At 41.9% G+C, this 16688-nt stretch overlaps 1 protein-coding gene across 19 annotated transcripts in view; it reads right to left on the reverse strand.

The window, feature by feature from the left end:
* Nucleotides 1-4032: 4032 nt before the first annotated feature.
* CARMIL1 (capping protein regulator and myosin 1 linker 1) overlaps nucleotides 4033-16688 on the reverse strand; it is a 314309-nt gene continuing 301653 nt past the window's right edge. For 5 of the 19 annotated variants that reach the window (XM_072728994.1, XM_072728992.1, XM_072729001.1 and 2 more), the window contains 3 exons: nucleotides 14251-14391; nucleotides 11766-11915; nucleotides 4033-5089 (listed from right to left, as the gene is read on the reverse strand). In XM_072728994.1, the coding sequence (XP_072585095.1) occupies nucleotides 4953-5089; nucleotides 11766-11915; nucleotides 14251-14391 (428 nt within the window). In that variant the 3' untranslated portion in view covers nucleotides 4033-4952. Of the gene's footprint in view, nucleotides 5090-11765; nucleotides 11916-12250; nucleotides 12276-14250; nucleotides 14392-16688 lie in introns of all 19 variants that reach the window. The other 14 variants (XM_072728997.1, XM_072728996.1, XM_072729004.1 and 11 more) reach the window with 5 other exon arrangements.

A 16688-nucleotide genomic window follows, 5' to 3' on the forward strand; every position in this document is an offset into this window, starting at 1 on the left:
CACCTGAAGCTAATATGTCAATTATGTCTCCATTAAAAAAAACATATATTGGCCTCCTAGGCTCTCTCTTGGAAGACAAAGCCCTCCTGCTGCTCACTTTGAGGAAGGAAACCATCTCGCTTCTCATTTCTGACTACAGCTGAGACCATGCACCCTGTGTCCATGCCAGCCTCAAAGATTATGCTTTACACTGAAGTTTGAGCTTTTATTCTAACTCTTTAAGAGTCAAATTTATTGGGGCACTTGGGTGGCTCAGCGGCTGAGCATCTGCCTTTGGCTCAGGTTGTGATCCCAGAGTCCTGGGATTGAGTCCTGCATCGGGCTCCCTGCAGGGAGCCTGCTTCTCCCTCTGCCTGTGTCTCTGCCTCTCTCTCTGTGTCTCTCATGAGTAAATCAAATATTTTTTTTAAAAAAAGAGTCAAATTTATTTGTGAGGAGCAAAGAAATCTGAGACACAGTTTGTAGGTCTCAAATGCTCTGTTCTACGGGACAATGGACCGTGGCAATTCTGGTGATGGTGGTGGGCGGTGACCCACATTCCAGACCCTCCAGCACCACCCGGCTCCAGCCCACGCTGACCAACTCACAGAAGCACATTTGCTGCTCGTCCATGGTCGGAGTGAGACAAACAAGTGTAGATCCCAGCTGGAGTGAATTATGGCTGCAGCAGGGGAGCTTTATGGCCTGTGCAGGTGCAGCGGCTCCATCCTGCCCTCGCTTTGTGTGTGAGCGGGCTGGGTGTGCACACCACGCAGCTCACTGAGCAGACAGCTTGCCCAGTACCCAGCCTGTGCCAGGAGGAGGCTGGGAGACCGCCAGGAGCCTCACAGCCTGCTTTGAATTAGATCTCCACTTTATCCCATCCACATGCAGGAGACACACATGAAAAACTAAAGCACCAGAAAGAGAAGAAAACTGCATCCTTTCTTTGCAACCTCCTGGGTGCCTCTGCTTTTCCCACTGTTTTTAGCAGTCTGGGAGTGGACTTGGGCTCTGGGCTCAGGAAGTCCGAGTTGGGAGTGTGGGGGTCTATTTGGAGCATGTCACTAAGACAGAGCAGGACCCTGAAGGTAGCAGGAACCACAGTGAGGGTCCAAAAGCTCTGTTCCTCCCTTTGCAGCTTATAGGCAGGTGGAAAAATGGGTCAGCCTCCTGGGCCTTCCCCTGTGCTCCCCAGAAAAGCTGTATGGGGCACTGGCCAGGCTCCTGCTCTGCCTTAAGAACAAAGAGGGACAGGGCAAGAAGGAAGGCACCACAGGGTCCCCTCACTGTGGGGTCCCTCTTGGGTGCTGCTCTCACTCTAGCAAGTGACAAATGTTAAAGCAGTTTCAAGACCATCTCCATTTAGGATTGTCACACATGGGACTGAGGACAGCTGCAATTTCTTTTCTTTTTTTTTTTTTAATTTATTTATGATAGTCACAGAGAGAGAGAGAGAGAGGCAGAGACACAGGCAGAGGGAGAAGCAGGCTCCATGCACCGGGAGCCTGATGTGGGACTCGATCCCGGGTCTCCAGGATCGCGCCCTGGGCCAAAGGCAGGCGCCAAACCGCTGCACCACCCAGGGATCCCCTAGCTGCAATTTCTTGATTGAAAAATCAGGGTTCTCCTTGCCTTGGATTTTCTTTCTTATTTCTTTTTTTAAAGATCTTATTTATTTATTTATTTATTCTTGAGAGATACAGAGAGAGAGGCAGAGACATAGGCAGAGGGAGAAGCGGGCTCCCTACGGGGTCCCAGGACCCCAGGATCACAACTTGGGTCAAAGGCAGATGCTCAACCATACAGCCACCGAGGTGTCCCGCCTCCTGAGATTTTCTGTTGTGACTTTTCATTCTGACATCTTTTCAAAAGAAAAGGTATCATCTGTTTTCCCTTCGAGTTTGCATGATGATTTTCTCTGGGAAAATCTTTTTGCAATCAGGGTGTTAAGAAGGGTGGTCGACAATTGCGAGCTCAGGTGGGAGGTGAGCCAGGGCTCGATGATTCTCTTCCTGCATTTTCAGTAGCCAGGTTTTTTTTTTGTTTTTTTTTGTTTTGTTTTGTTTTTTGCACTTTGACTCCTCTCCAACACCTGACACATGCTTGACAATTGCTGGCCAATGCCACATGCAAGGTAGACCCCAAATGACGGATGTGAAACTAAGGAAAAGTAATGTTGGAAGGTGGTTCTGCACAATCCAGCCGCATGTCCGCCCAACAAGCAGAGGTGATTCCTGGATGATTCGGCCCCTGCCTGGCGTTCCTGAGATGGACTGTGAATTAGCCTCATTGTTAGTTCCAGGCTTATGCATGGCACAGGCAGGAACATCATCATTGTAATGTGGCTTAGTGGGAAGATTCCCCTCTTAGGAGTCGTTCTGCTTCTGTGTTAGGATTTTCTGGGAGGCTCTGGCCCTCTCCATACTCAGGCCCCTGGCCATCTGGCCATCCCAGTGGGTTTTGGGACACGCAGCTCCCGGTCTCCTCTCTCGTGGTCCCAGCACTTAGCTTCCCTGGGCCCTGAATTCAGGCACAGCTCCCTTCACTTCTACAGCATGTGAATCAAGATGTGGGTGGATTGCCAAGTCCTAGAGGACCTGAGAAATCAGTCTACTTTCCTTGAAGGTATCTTTCTTTTACAGATATGTAATAAATTGCTACAAACTGAATGTTTATATCTTCACCAAATTCTTATGCTGAAGCCCTACCCCCCTAATGTGATGATATTGGGGGGGGGCATAGGAATGGTGATTAGGTCATAAGGGTGATACCCTCATGAATGGGATTCCTGCCTTTAAAAAAGAGACACCAAAGACCTCCCTTGTCCCTTCCACCACGTGAGGACACGGTGGGAAGATAGCCCTTTGTGAACAAGGGAGCACTGTGGTGCCCTATAGGTGCGGGTCGGCAGGTGTAGCAGGTGGAGGCAGTCACCCCTGCCCCCCATCATTTTCTCTTGAACCAGCATCTCAAAAGGTATCTCCTGATCATCATCGTGAGGGGAAATGAAGGATTCTTGCTTAGCTGCCTGCCTCCCTGGCCCATAGGCTGTATCTGTATATACTCCAGATCTTTCATTATTGCTTACAAATCTGCAATGGCTCCTATTTGCATACAGTTGAGTTCCATCGCCTAATACAGCGCCAAGGCCGGCCACTACCTGGCCTTCTCCCTGTTCAGCTCCTGTGCTGAAATCCAGAGAGAGATTTCAGGTGTGGTCTTTACCAGATACTATTCCAGGTGAATGTGATCTTGTTTGCTCTACGATGAACCAGAATTCTGCGCTTTATCTCCCCACGACCGCATCTGGTCTAACATGGGTCATATAGTGTATTTATGGGGGACATTACTATGAATCAAAGTCCCTGTATTTAGGAAGGTGTTACTTCAAGGCCCTGTGCAAATATCACCTCCCCTGAGGCCTCCTGAGCATCACAGACAGAATAGACTCCCCCTTCCCACTGCAATCTGTTGACCACGAGTGTAGGCTCCATCATGCTATATACAGCCGTTGGCTCATGGAGGCTTATCTTTATCCTGTTTTTCCTACTTTGATAGCCATTAGAGGTGTCTTTTCCTATGAAATCTATGATAGCAGGGCTGCATTTGGAAGAAACAATCTTTTATCTGTCTGCACAGAATCTCATGCAATGGCAGGAAACCACATTTCTTGGCACTCAGTCTATGCCAGGTGTGTATGTGTGTGTGGGGTGGAGGACAGTCATGTCACACATGCCCCCACTGGTATGATTCTTCTTGCCAACAGTCAACCACACTGCTTGTGATTTCAAAACATTTATCGTTCATGCTTGTACCCCTTGCATGACCCTTGATTTGAGGTAATGGGAAGTGGATCAAACTCAAAATATAAATTTTTTATTAATTTCATGTTTTTCCCTAAAGGTGAGAGCAAGCAATGGATTAGCAACTACATTTATTTTGAGTATAAGAAGTTTGGTTATCTGGCATCTGTGATCAGGATTTTGGAAACAAAAGTTTACTACCACAAAGCCAATCCTCACTTGAAAAAGTAACCAGAGAAGGTCAAAATTCCACTTGTAAAATCATTTTATTGGTATAAATATACATATGAATAAAATACCTCAGCCTGTAATGTAAGTGAATATTTGTGAAATGTCTTAAAAAGAGTAGTGTTTTGATTTTTACAGGTGTCAAAGTATTCTTTGTTAAAATCATACATTAAAAGCTAATATGCAGACAGAAATTAAAGGCTTCAAAAATCACGAATATTCATAAAACTTCATTCCAATCAACTATGTACATTCACCCGGGCACATGGTAGGATCAGCCATGGGCCTCTCTCCGTGTTCAACTGTGCTTCTTGATGATACTGCAAAGGTCACACTGACCAAATTTAAATTTACAATTCCACATCAGGAAGGAAGAAGTTCCCCATGGGAGAATGTAAAAACCATAGCCGAGATCTAATATATATAATTTATACAAATTATTTATTAGTGTGCTTTGTTAATATACTTACACTGTGCAATTGCATACATCAAGAATAAATTGCTCTATTGAGTCAAGTGCAGATTTGACATGGGTACCTGCAGCAGTACCCCACTGTCAGCCGGTGGTGTTACCTCTGTATGTATCCAGTTACTTTGTTTACCTCCAAAAACTCATCTTGCAGGGCAAACTTTAGCTGCCTCAGAGAAAATTCAAGTACAGCCCATGGATAATTGCTGGCATTCACTGAAGGCATGTGAAGGAATGCTTCAAAATCAAATGCCATGGGTGAGGAGAAGACCAAACAAATGTGTTTTGATCCCCTTCCCTGCCCCAAATGGGTCTGTTTCAGTTTTCAAAAAGTCAGTAAAGAAAGAAGGTGAAAGAAAAGAAAAAAGCACCAAGAGAAGAGCGTCGGAAGTAGGAAGAGGTGTTATCCTCGATTCCTCTCTAATGGCTAACAGAGCACCCTGCGCAATCAGACTTCTCCACAGGGACCTTTACACAAAAATAAACTCTTTTTCTGCTTCTTCCCCAGAGTCACTAGACTTGCTGCCTTGGTGGCCATCTTTACTGGAGGGCCATGGCTTTTGCTCTTGGTACTCCTGGGCCTGCTGGCCCCAGCTTCTCCTTGAAACTGAAACAGAAAGAGAAGGACCTCATTAGGGTCAATACAGTACAATCAGTGGTCTGACCAGTGATGGGGTGAGATGTGGGGGCCCCGACAGGTGGGAGGGCTCACAGGACTCAGGCACACACAGCTTACCAACTATGTTTAGAGACTTGAGATGAAAATTAAGAACAGACCAACAAAAACGGAAATGAAGTAAAACAAGAGAACATAGAGACCCCAGTCTATGAGAGGGCAAACCTGTCATAGCTGTGGTTGAGAATCTGGGGTGAGGGTGGGGGAAAGAAGGGGACCCCTGACCCTGCACACCCCGCCACCCCTGGTGCGGCTGAGAGAACATGACAGACAGCCTGGCAGAGTTGCAGCGGGACAGATGTCCTACTCGATGCCTTCTGCCACCATCTAGAGTTGGCTGCCTCTGCTTTGGGGCCAGGATGGGAGGAAGGGCCCAGCAATTGTGCTCAGGCCTTTCTGAGCCTCAGCAAGCCTCGGTTTTACTCTCTAGGAAATGAAGAATTTAAAGTCTTGTAAAAAAGGAATGAATCCTGCTGATGGTAGAGTCAATTTGGAACTAGGCTCTGGGGAATAGAAGTGCCAGTCCTGCTGCCTGCTCTGATCACACATAAATGTGAAGGATCCCCTGTGGCTTTACAAAGTGATGATGGGAGGATAATTAGTGGAACTGAGCCTTTGGTATCTGTCATGTCAGGCACACTCTGCTGTATGATTGCTACTCCTCCCAACTACTCTGGAAGGGAGGTTTTGTAAAACTTGGAATCTGGATTTAAACTGGATCTCTCCCTTGGGTCACCTGGGCAGCTCAGTCGGTTGAGCATCTGACTCAGTCTTAGCTGATCATGATCTCAGAGTCCTAAGATGGAGCCCCGCATCAGGCTCTGTGCTTAATTGAGTCTGCTGGAGATTCTCTCTCCCTCTCCCTCTGCCTGTCCCCCTGCTAGTGGGCTAAAATAAGTAAGTAAAATCTTAAAAGAAAAAGTAAACTGAATCTTTCTCTTCAAAGACCATGTTCTTTACAACTAGAACTCAGCTTCACTGGTACCATATACCTCAAGGCTATTAAGGGTTATTATATATTACTCACCAAGCCTATTGTACAGATACCACTTAAGCTAAAAATACCATACCCCCCATGTGTATTGCTTAAAAGAAGAAAAAGCTGCCTTATCACTCAGAAGTTCAAACGATCCAACCAGGAACAGGCCTGGAGAGTAACAGGATTCATCTGATGCTTCTCATCAGCCTGATTTTAGCATTATGCTAAAAATTCATCTTGCCAGGAACTAGCTATTTAAATGCTTAATTCACTAAAGAGTGTTTCAGGAAGTAAAAGCTCCTGAAACCTAATAGTCAAAACACAAACATAATAAAGTACTTCCCTTGCAAATATGGTTGTCAGGGCCAGATTCTGATCTCTAGACAATAAAAATTTAAATTTGGTTAATTACATTAAAGTGGAATTATCCAGTATTCTGAAAAGGATAAACCTTTCAAATCTCATCATAAAAATAAGTATTTTTTAAAAATTTGACCTCTTTTTACCCAACACTTTTGAGTAAATTCTCAGATGGAAGGGAAAAGTGATGAATAAATATCACAACTGATTTATTCTTTAGTTTGTATTGTGTAAAAAAAAATTTCCTTTGAGAGCTGTCAACAAATCAGTTTGGGGCAAAAGGTAAATAATTTTCTATATATAGCTTGTCCTTTATCACAAAATCAATTTGATAGTAATACACAGAGTCCTCTAACTTTTCAGCTTCTGCATGTGCTATGAACAGGAGAAAGTAGAACAAATTTTTATCTTCATCTCGAAGACACTGCAATAATCTGACCCCAAAATAGAGCATTACTAGGAACATCATGCTAGAAAATTCTCTTCATTCCCTTTTAAAACCAAAATGAATTGTTCTTGTGTATCAAGTGACTCAAAAATAAATTTCCAACATTTCTAGGTTCAAAAGAAGAAATAAACACAGTGATACACTGCTTATTTGTCTTCAGAGCAAACATTATTTCCTCTTAATTCTTAGATTAAAAAGCTTTTCATCTCTCCCAGTGGTTTAGTTTCCTCAAAATCCCAGGCCTAATTCATGTCTGTGACATCAGTGTCCTCTCTAAAAATGGAGAAATTCATGCTATCAACAATGTTTATGTCACAGGTAAAAACCGACCAAGGTCGCTGGAGTGCAGAGTACTGAAATTCAGAGAGATCCTACATAGGAATCTCCCTGCAGAAATCAGACTGTCCTTCAATCCACATTCAAGTGACACTGGTTCTGAGTCCTCCAGGGCTGGGGGGCAGGGGTGGGGGTGGAGGACGTCGTGGCAAGGACACAGCAAACATTAATAAGTTAACAGGTTGGGTTTTAGGTTGGTGACATAGACCCAATACCAGTCATGAAGGCATAAATTTTAATCTGTCCAATATGGTCACTGAGAGGAATAACAACATGGTCTTTCTAGAGGCCTGACAAAAGCAATTCACTAAGGCAGTGACTCTATTTAAAAATTCATTTTAGGGTCTCCTGGGTGGCTCAATTGGTTAAGTGTCTGCCTTTGGCTGAGGTCAGGATCTCAGGGTCTTGGGATGGAGTCTGGCGTCAGGCCCCCTGCCCCTCCTCCCACTCATGCTTGCTCTCTCTCAAATAAAATATCTTAAAATAATTCATTCTCAAAATATTCACTTTCATTGATTAAACTCTACCACTTGTGAATGTGATCATGAGACTAGCAGCGGGCTGGCATTTCCTTACATGGCAGGGAGGTCAACGAATGGACAAGAAGAGCAAGCAGGTGATATCAGGGAACGAAAATCAGACAAGTAGCCAATGTACTCTCAGAGCCTCTCGCCTTCTCATTAGTCCAAATCACTGGTGCAGACAACTTTGGAGGGAGAATGCTCTTTGTCAAGTTTGTTTTCCAGTCCTTAGGCAGTCGATTTGATTACATATAAATAGGATGCTAATTACAATTTTATTGAGGTAGGTTTGGTCAAGCTTCCACTAATGAATACTCCAAATAAGATTATGTCTGCTTGAAACTTAAAACTCTAGAAATTATTTTAAAATATTTAGAAAATCCAGGCTTTTTACTAATTCAGATGAACCTTCTCCTACACAGTCTGAGTTAATGCTTGACTTTATGCAGGATTAAAAAAAAAATCAGATTGTTTTACTACACTTCTCTAATGCAAGTATCTGCACAGTTAACATGCTGGGGGAGCTGTGTGTGTGTGTGTGTGTGTGTGTGTGTGTGTGTGTATACAAGTGTTTCTTGCTATGCCACGTACCATTAAAATTATAAAAAAATACCTGAGTAAGTGTACAGGTAATTTATTCAACACAAACACTCTGCATATATTCACACCTCACCTACAGTGCCAATGCCTAGTACAGAGAGGCTCAAACATGAAATCTGTCATTCTTAAAGATGATTTGACTTTGTATATATCACACATGCAAATATATATATATTTATGTGTATAGACATGTGCTAATTTTAAAGCTTCCAAAATGTGCATATAAATTCAGAATGAGAGATGCATTTGAAAATTGGAGCTTTTTTTCCATTTTAAGCTCCACTGACATTCATATTTCCCAGGAGGAAAACATGATGACCTTAAAAATAACATTTGATAGCTGGCTCTGTTTTTTTTTTATACTTTCTGGTAGGAGCCCAAACAGCTGACAATTGATAAATTTCTTTTCAAGAACTTATATAAGGGTAGTAGAACCCAGTTCTGGTGGAAAAAAAAAGTAGAATGGAGCACCAGCTTACCAAAAGCCATGGCCAACATATTGGTTGGCTACTGGTTGGATTATATAAAAGGAATCTTAGAAGATGGGCTGAATCAACAGGATACATCATGATACACACAAAGACAAAATCAACTATTTTTTTTTCCAGAAAATAGGACATACTCTAATGAAAACATCACAGCTTATAATGAAATGCATGACAGGAAAGCACAGGAAATTCCAAAGTTACAGATATTTCCAGGAAAAGAAAGTAAGCATTGTACCTGTGCATACTAACAGAGCCACACAATTAAAACAGTAATCATGATAAAAATATGCAGCATGCTTTGAGAACAATAGCCTCTGTTTGTTACATGGATACATGATTTAGGGAAAGAAGAAAGCTGTTTTAGCATAAACGAAGCTGCTCATAAAAGATCCAAAGGAAAGGACACAGCATGGTGTAACAGGATTGCTCTGCACAAAATGCCATTTGTTAACCAGGAACTAACTATTCAGAAAGCAGACTGCTTTGCGGTTCTCAAGAATGAAGACAGGCAACTGCAGGAATCGGCACTAACAAAACAAAATGAAAATCTTTTACATAAATTTACTTTAATTGAAGCTCCTGTAAAATGGCTTTTTTGGTTCCTGTCAGTATTTAAAGAAATCAAGGTAGAAAAGCAAATACAAGATGGTCCTGTTGACTTCCATCGAACTTTGATGCAAGCCCAACACAATGGGGATTGTAAACCAGAGAGGAAGTCATGGAAAAACCTGCGAGAGGCACAGAATTTCTTGCCTTCCTATGGTTTGGCTTATCCCTGTCTTCAACCTCCTTTGACTCTATCTCAAAGCCTTCCTGCAGGATCAGTGTGGTCCTGGGGGCAGTCTTCTTGACTGTGAGGTGCTTTCAGTGGCTTCTCAGAAGAAGTCACACTGCATCGCATCTAGGTTCTTTGTTAATAATCAAGTGATAGAAGTCAGTCAATACAATAGTTCAAAATGCAAATTTCCCAAATCTAGAAACATCTATGTGACTTTATCAAAAGAGACAATATAGAGACAGAACTTTTGACTTAATATACTCTAAAAGTAACTCTGCCTCTCTTGAGAAAATAAATGTCTGAGGTGTTTATGTAACTTTTCTATCACTTGAAGATAAGAGATTTTTTTGAAAATGTCAGAGAAAATCCCTTGTGGAGAGAAGAGTTATTGTTAGCCTGTGTCTATAAAGTCCACTGTACAGAAAGTCCTTGCGCATGCACATGTGTGCATTCCAATAAAACTTTAAGTACAAAAGCAATGGGACATAGTGTATTTTATTATTATTATTATTATTATTATAGGGTCAAACAGGATTCTGCAGTAGTGGCCATGGAATCACTGTTATTTATTTAAGTTTTTAATTGAAGTATAGCTGACAGATTATTTAGTTTCAGGAATCCTTTAGAAGCTTCTCCTGGCCCAAACAGAATGTTTGTATGTGACCTACGCTGTGGGTCATGTCCTTAACTCCATCCAATCTACTCCATCATCTAGCTAGTGTGTGCCAGATACTCAGCAAGTCAGAGCACACGGCTCATCCAACGGCATTGCCCAAGAAAGTTGGTTCCAAGGGTTGTCGCTTGTGGGGGGGACCAGTAGATGCTTTATCATTGTTTTGGTTTTTAAACCTCTGTCAAGGAAAGTCCTCAAAGATAACAGTTCTCACTTGAGGCACTGTATATAAGTCAGTGGGTTGTTAAGCTGTAAGGTGGGTCATAAGACATGTACTATCAGTAACACAGTGCTCAAGTTTGAGAAGTTTATCCTCTTGTAGTAAAGAAGTTATTCTTACAATAAGATCACTTCACTGACTTGCCATCTGGGGTGCTTTCTTAGAAGGCCATGAAGGGCGTGGGGTTATAGCTTGAATACTGGGTCACGCCATGCTCTTAATCACTGGGAGTCTAAATACACTCACATGTTAACCCCTCAGAGTTTTACAGGAAGAAAAGTACCCTGTTTCAAGGGAAAAAGTACTTCAAAGGAATCTCATATATCAGAATATTTTATATTTTTTCCCTTCTTTTCTTTTATGATACTTTAAGACTCCCTTTCAAAGATTTTTCAAGGCAAATTTATAAAAAGTTATCAACCAGCAAGATCATAAGTACTGAGTCACAGAAAAGACTTTTTGTCTCTGAATCAGCTACACTTGCTCTAACATTTCCCAATGGAGATGAAAGCCCATTTGAAATCTGTCTTTTTTGTCTCCTGGGGCTATCTCCACCTGAGCAGAACACCAGAGTTTACCACAGTATCAAATGGAAGATGGGTGCCAGAGAGCAACTGCTATAAAATTGAATAAACCGTTCTTAGAGGTTGAAAAGTTAATTGGTACTGTCTCCTTCTCACTAAAGGGTCATCAAATGTCCAATGGAAGAGCGTGGGCATGGTGTGAGGTCTAGCTTTTTACTAGCTTTTTACTGATCCTTGCCTGAAAGAGGGTAAGGTAAGATGGTTAGGCCAATACTCTCGAAAGGTAGAAACTCTGTTACTCTATGAATTTCTGATCCAATCCCAATTAAAATCTAACAGCAGAAGAGTAGAGAGATAAAGAGGACAGGAGGTATGATCCCAAATATAAAAATAAACCTACATGATCAAAAAATTTGAAAGGACAAGTTGCCCTACTCAGAAGTAACTTGATTCGCATCAGGATAGTTTGTAATTTTAGATTTTTAAGTCAATGCTTTTTGCCCCAAAGGGAAGGGAAGGACCATCCTGTTGCCATTTACAATAAAAAAGAAAAAAAAGGCAATTGTATGAATAATCCCTGAGCCGGTTGTGGGATAGACATTATTCAATTAAAGTCTGTTTTTGTTAGTGCCAGTTTGTAAGCTTTGGGTCAGTGAGGGATGATAATCGAAGGCTCTAACCATTTGTTGGCTGTGACTTCCTGTGCCCAATTGCATTCACTTCCTCTTCCGCAATGGTGGAGTACAGTTTTGAAGATCTTTTCCCTCCACTGGAAGGCTTGTCACTGTCATGATCTGAATGTCTTTTGTAATAATCTCCTCTTTGCACTACTAAGGAAAAGGGATTCGTTTTACCCTTTATATTAGCAAATACATCAATGTGCTGACATTAATATAAAGAATACTAATACTAAAAATTAAAGTACCAGAGAACCCACCCCATTTAGGATGTAAGGAACCTACAGCGTTGGTCCTACACAGATACACCATTATCTACAGAATTCAACAGCCAACATTATGGAAATGTGGTGCAAAATGAGGTGAGCTCCGAGTCTGCCCCCAAAAAGTGCTAACAAAAGGCCCCTGGGTTACCAATTTGATTTCATGATGGGTTAACAAAAATCACATTCACTATGGAATAATCCAGAAGAATCATAGCAATTTACCTGTTTCAGAAATTAGTTGGGCACGCTAGTCCAAAGGGAGGCACAGAACAAGGAAATGAAGTAACCAGCATGAATAATGCACAAGAAAATAGGAATGAGCACATCAGGAACATTTTCTAATGAAAAAGACAGGGCTCATAAGTGGCTATCATTTCTGGGCCAGCAGGGCCTGTGAGCTGATAAATAAATTGAAGTTGAACTCCTATCACCTTGAATGTTTACATACTGTTCTCAGACTGCGTGTGTATTTTCAGTTCAATTTCAATACGAGGTGACATCACCAGGGTGATCTCTGTGGTTAACTTATTATGGATCCCAGATGCAAACTCTCCAGACCCTACCTACAAAGATGGGGCATGAATCACTCATAGCGTCTGCTCTCTGCAGGGTGAGGGGTGAGAAGAGGAACCAAACATCTACCCCAGAGCTCTGAAATGTCTAAAGAGCAAATAAGTTCCCCAGGAAAGAACACCTGATTCTTCCCAAAGCAGCTAAGGGCATGCTAGTGTTGTTCATCCATTTTAACTGGAGGTGCACCATGTTCCCTGTGCTCAGGAGGCTGGTGGGTACCTCGAAGCCTTGTTTTAATCATGAGCATCTAAAAAACATCACTTTCCATAAATGTCAAGCAATTTTCAAAACGTCCTTACAAGTAAGATTGCAAAGTTGGCAGCTGCAGAAAGAAGGGAAAAAGAGGGTAGGAGTGGGGGAGGGGCTGCCAGGGACATATACTGGCTCTAGTGAGTCTGACTGGACGCCACCGAAGGTTCTTCTTTCTACACTAAGACTTCCAAGGGCTGTGGCTGTAACACCAAGCCCTGTATTTGTTCAATCCATATAAGAGAACTAGAGGCCCCAGCTACCTTTCATGGCTTTAGTTGGTCTATTTGACATGAGTGGTTTATCGGCTTTGGTCAAAACCCTATCTTCTTTTATCTATAGCCAATAAGCTATAAGCCAAAGCTTATAGCCACCAAATGAATCTGCAAAATGGAGAGGGGAAAGCAGGGAGTATTATTATTTTTTAATTTATTTTTTTATTATTACTCTCCCAAGTCACAAAGATAGTACTCAGAAATACTTTCTATTAACTGTAACACAAGACTACCATTAATAAAAGAAAAAAATAAAAGAAAACATGCCAATGGAGGAAGATGTCAGAGCCAAAAAGTTTAAGAATTCTGAGGCATCAGACATCTAAGATAAAACAAAGCAGCCCCAAACCATAACAAAAGCCATCTGGTCATGGGTAATGACTCGTGTGGCTCTGGAATTTCTTTATAGGCAGGGGCTTAGAGATGGCAATTTATTACTTTTTATGAAGTACAGAACCCAAAAGTTAATGATGTATTTGACAGAATGAGGGAGGTGGGTGAAAGGAACGGTGGATGCTGAACCCACCCCAAAAACCTCACCTCTACTGATCACTCTTGATCTGATTCTGGGAGATGGTACCCAAGTTCCAGGATATTCTTGCTGTGCTGCTACCCCAGCAAATTAGAAGCAGCAAACTGGGTATAGTGATTTCCTGAAAGTCCATGAGAATAAGGAATGTCTGACCTCATGATGGAGCAAGCATAAGGAGCTACAAGGTCTCTCGGGCCTGCAGGGCTGCTTGTGAGCCACAGCCAGTACAAGCTTTTCTTGTAAATAAGGGGACCTAGAGGCCTTTAAGTAGCACCAGATGAGTCACAAAATATTGAAGGCATTCCTTACCTGCTGGGAGCCAGTTCAGGAGCACCTAGTGATTACAAAGAAGTTAAACCTTGGGTTGGGGTGTCCAGTATGCCTTCAGTCTCTGTGTATGGTCCTTTATTAAGCTCCAGTGTCATCAATAATGTTGAATCAAGTTTCTGAATGAGGAAACTGCTCTGGTTCCAAAATTTTATTCGAAGGGATGCTGATTTAAATTCTAAGATATTAGTTAAGTCCAAGATTAATTCCTTTCTCTTGAAAGAACTCTCCTTGGAGAAAGTGAATGTAAAGAAAACATTTCTTACCTTCCTGGGAAAATGTCCTGGGACTGGGCTGGGGGCTACTCTGGCCATCTCTCTCCTTGTCCGAAGGAACTTTTTTCAGGACAGGTGGAAGAAGAGCAATTTTAGAGGAGCCGGGGCTGGATGGAGAGTCTGGGATGTCCTCTGGGGAGACACAAACACATGAATCAAACTGTTCCACGAACTGGATTCCTAAAACATAAGCCAGGTGAACCTTTAAATACTAACAGCCAATAATTTTTTAAAAGCATCATCAAATTTTTCTGGCTGAAACTTAATTTTGTGTTCCTGCAAGTAATATCTACAAACAGTAGGGGAAAAATAATTAAAACTCATGAAAGGTGAAAAATCTCTAAAACTCACAGATAGAGGTGAATTTATCTTACAGACGCAGAAAATTTTAATGAGCTGATACTTGAAAATTACACTGTAAGTGAACTCAATGTTCCTTCTGCCTCAAAAGACACACAACCAAAAGACACAGAAGCTGTTGGATTTTCTTCAAATATGTAATATTTATGATCCCCTGCCTCTACCTACTGATGAATCCAGTGAAGTGGTCCTGAAATACATACAAACATATTCCTATGGAATGTGGGTGCATGTATGTATCTACACATACTGAGAACACCACGAGTAACTTGGAATCACTGACTTTTAGAACCAAAAGGACTTTGGTGATCACTGTATAGGTGAAGAGATTAATAAATGAACTGCTGAAGGAAATGATGACAAAATTAGCTATGATTAAAACTCTAGTTTCTTAATTCTAAAGGCTGTTCTATTTCATTTTGACTGAAAGGATTTCCTAAATTGTGCTCCTTCTTCTGCTCTGTTGCTGGCGAAGTTATTTGAACTTGGCATGTGTGTCTGTGTGTGTGTGTACAGAGAAGACAATTTTTGGTTAGGTTCTCCTCAGCCTTCTACTTCCAATTCAACTCTCCTACATGCTTCACTACCTGAACAGGACGCAATAGAGCTCTCCCTGCCCAGACAACCTCTCAGAGCCATGGAGAGGAAATGAGAGAACGGATTTCAAAGTGTCTGTTGAATTCTCAAGTGCTATAAAAACAAACTAGTTTGTGCATATAAATCTTGGTATACTAAGTGCTAAGATACAAACGAACACATTTAACAAATAAATTGAAAACAGAAGCTCCATGCCACAGAATATTGGGAACCCAGATAGTTTGACATTAAGAATTTCCAACGGGGGAGCCGAAGCACTCTACAAGCAAGGTGCATTTTATGAGTCATTCTCAGGCAGCCCAGGTGGCTCGGCGCTTTAGCGCCGCCTTCAGCCTAGGGCGTGATCCTGGAGACCAGGGATGGAGTCCCATGTCAGGCTCCCTGCATGGAGCCTGCTTCTCCTTCTGCCTGTGTCTCTGCCTCTCTCTGCGTGTGTGTGTGTGTGTGTGTGTGTGTGTGTGTCTCATGAATAAATAAAATCTTAAAAAAAAAAAAGCCGTTTTTACTGCAGAGCAGACTAGAGCTACACCTTGCTGATGAAGATACCAGCCTGCTTTTGAGTCATTGAAAAAAAAATTTTAAGTATTTTTTTGCCTTCATTCTCCCCACTCTTTCTATTACAATATTTTGTGCGCATAACAAAATGTTTTGTGTTTCTCATCATAACAAACTTCGGGTTTGACGTCCCACTGTCCTTCTGTAGCTGTGCATTGGAGACTGGGCTTTGGGTTTCTTTAAGGACCAATGGGCTATAGAGACCAGCAAGCTTAACTAGCTGGCCGCTTGGTGAATGAAAGACACGGGAAATGAGGGAAATTGAGGGAAAATGGGAAATACCCACAAGTGGAATAAGTTTGGGTATGTGCAACACTGCTTTTTTTCTCATTTCCACCCAGTCTTCTGCATGTTGATGAATGACCATGATGAGCCGCGTGTCTTACTTTCTAGTATGCACGCCCATGGTGGGGGAGGCCAGCGGGACTGGTACCCCCACAGCTGGGGAAGCCCTAGTGTCTGCCTGCTGCTCACCAGCTGTGGGACTTGCCATACTGAGTGTCTCTGGGCCTCACATTCTGCATCTGGGGAACAGAGCTGTGGTGGGAAGATTAGAGGTTTATCCACATTAAGCACTTACAACAGTACCTGGCACAGAGTGAAGTGTTCAGTTCAGATTAGCAGTAATGATGGTGATGAGCATAATCCGACTATATGTATATAATCTACCCTTATTTGCCTAATTATTATAAGAGAATAAAGTGAAGAGGTGATATGGGGTTTATTATATTATCTATCTAAAAATTCTCATAATAGACCACTGGGGCAAACAAATAACTTTTAAAAATTGAAAAAAAAAAAAAAAAAAGAAAAGAAAAGAAAAAAGGACCTGATATGAAATACCAGTTGCAGGAGAGAATAAGGCAATGTCTAATCCATTTCTGATATTTTTAAGTTTCTTCTATCATCAGTTTTTC

This window comes from Vulpes vulpes, chromosome 12 (genome assembly GCF_048418805.1).
Source record: "Vulpes vulpes isolate BD-2025 chromosome 12, VulVul3, whole genome shotgun sequence".
NCBI classification, from domain to species: Eukaryota; Metazoa; Chordata; class Mammalia; order Carnivora; family Canidae; genus Vulpes; species Vulpes vulpes.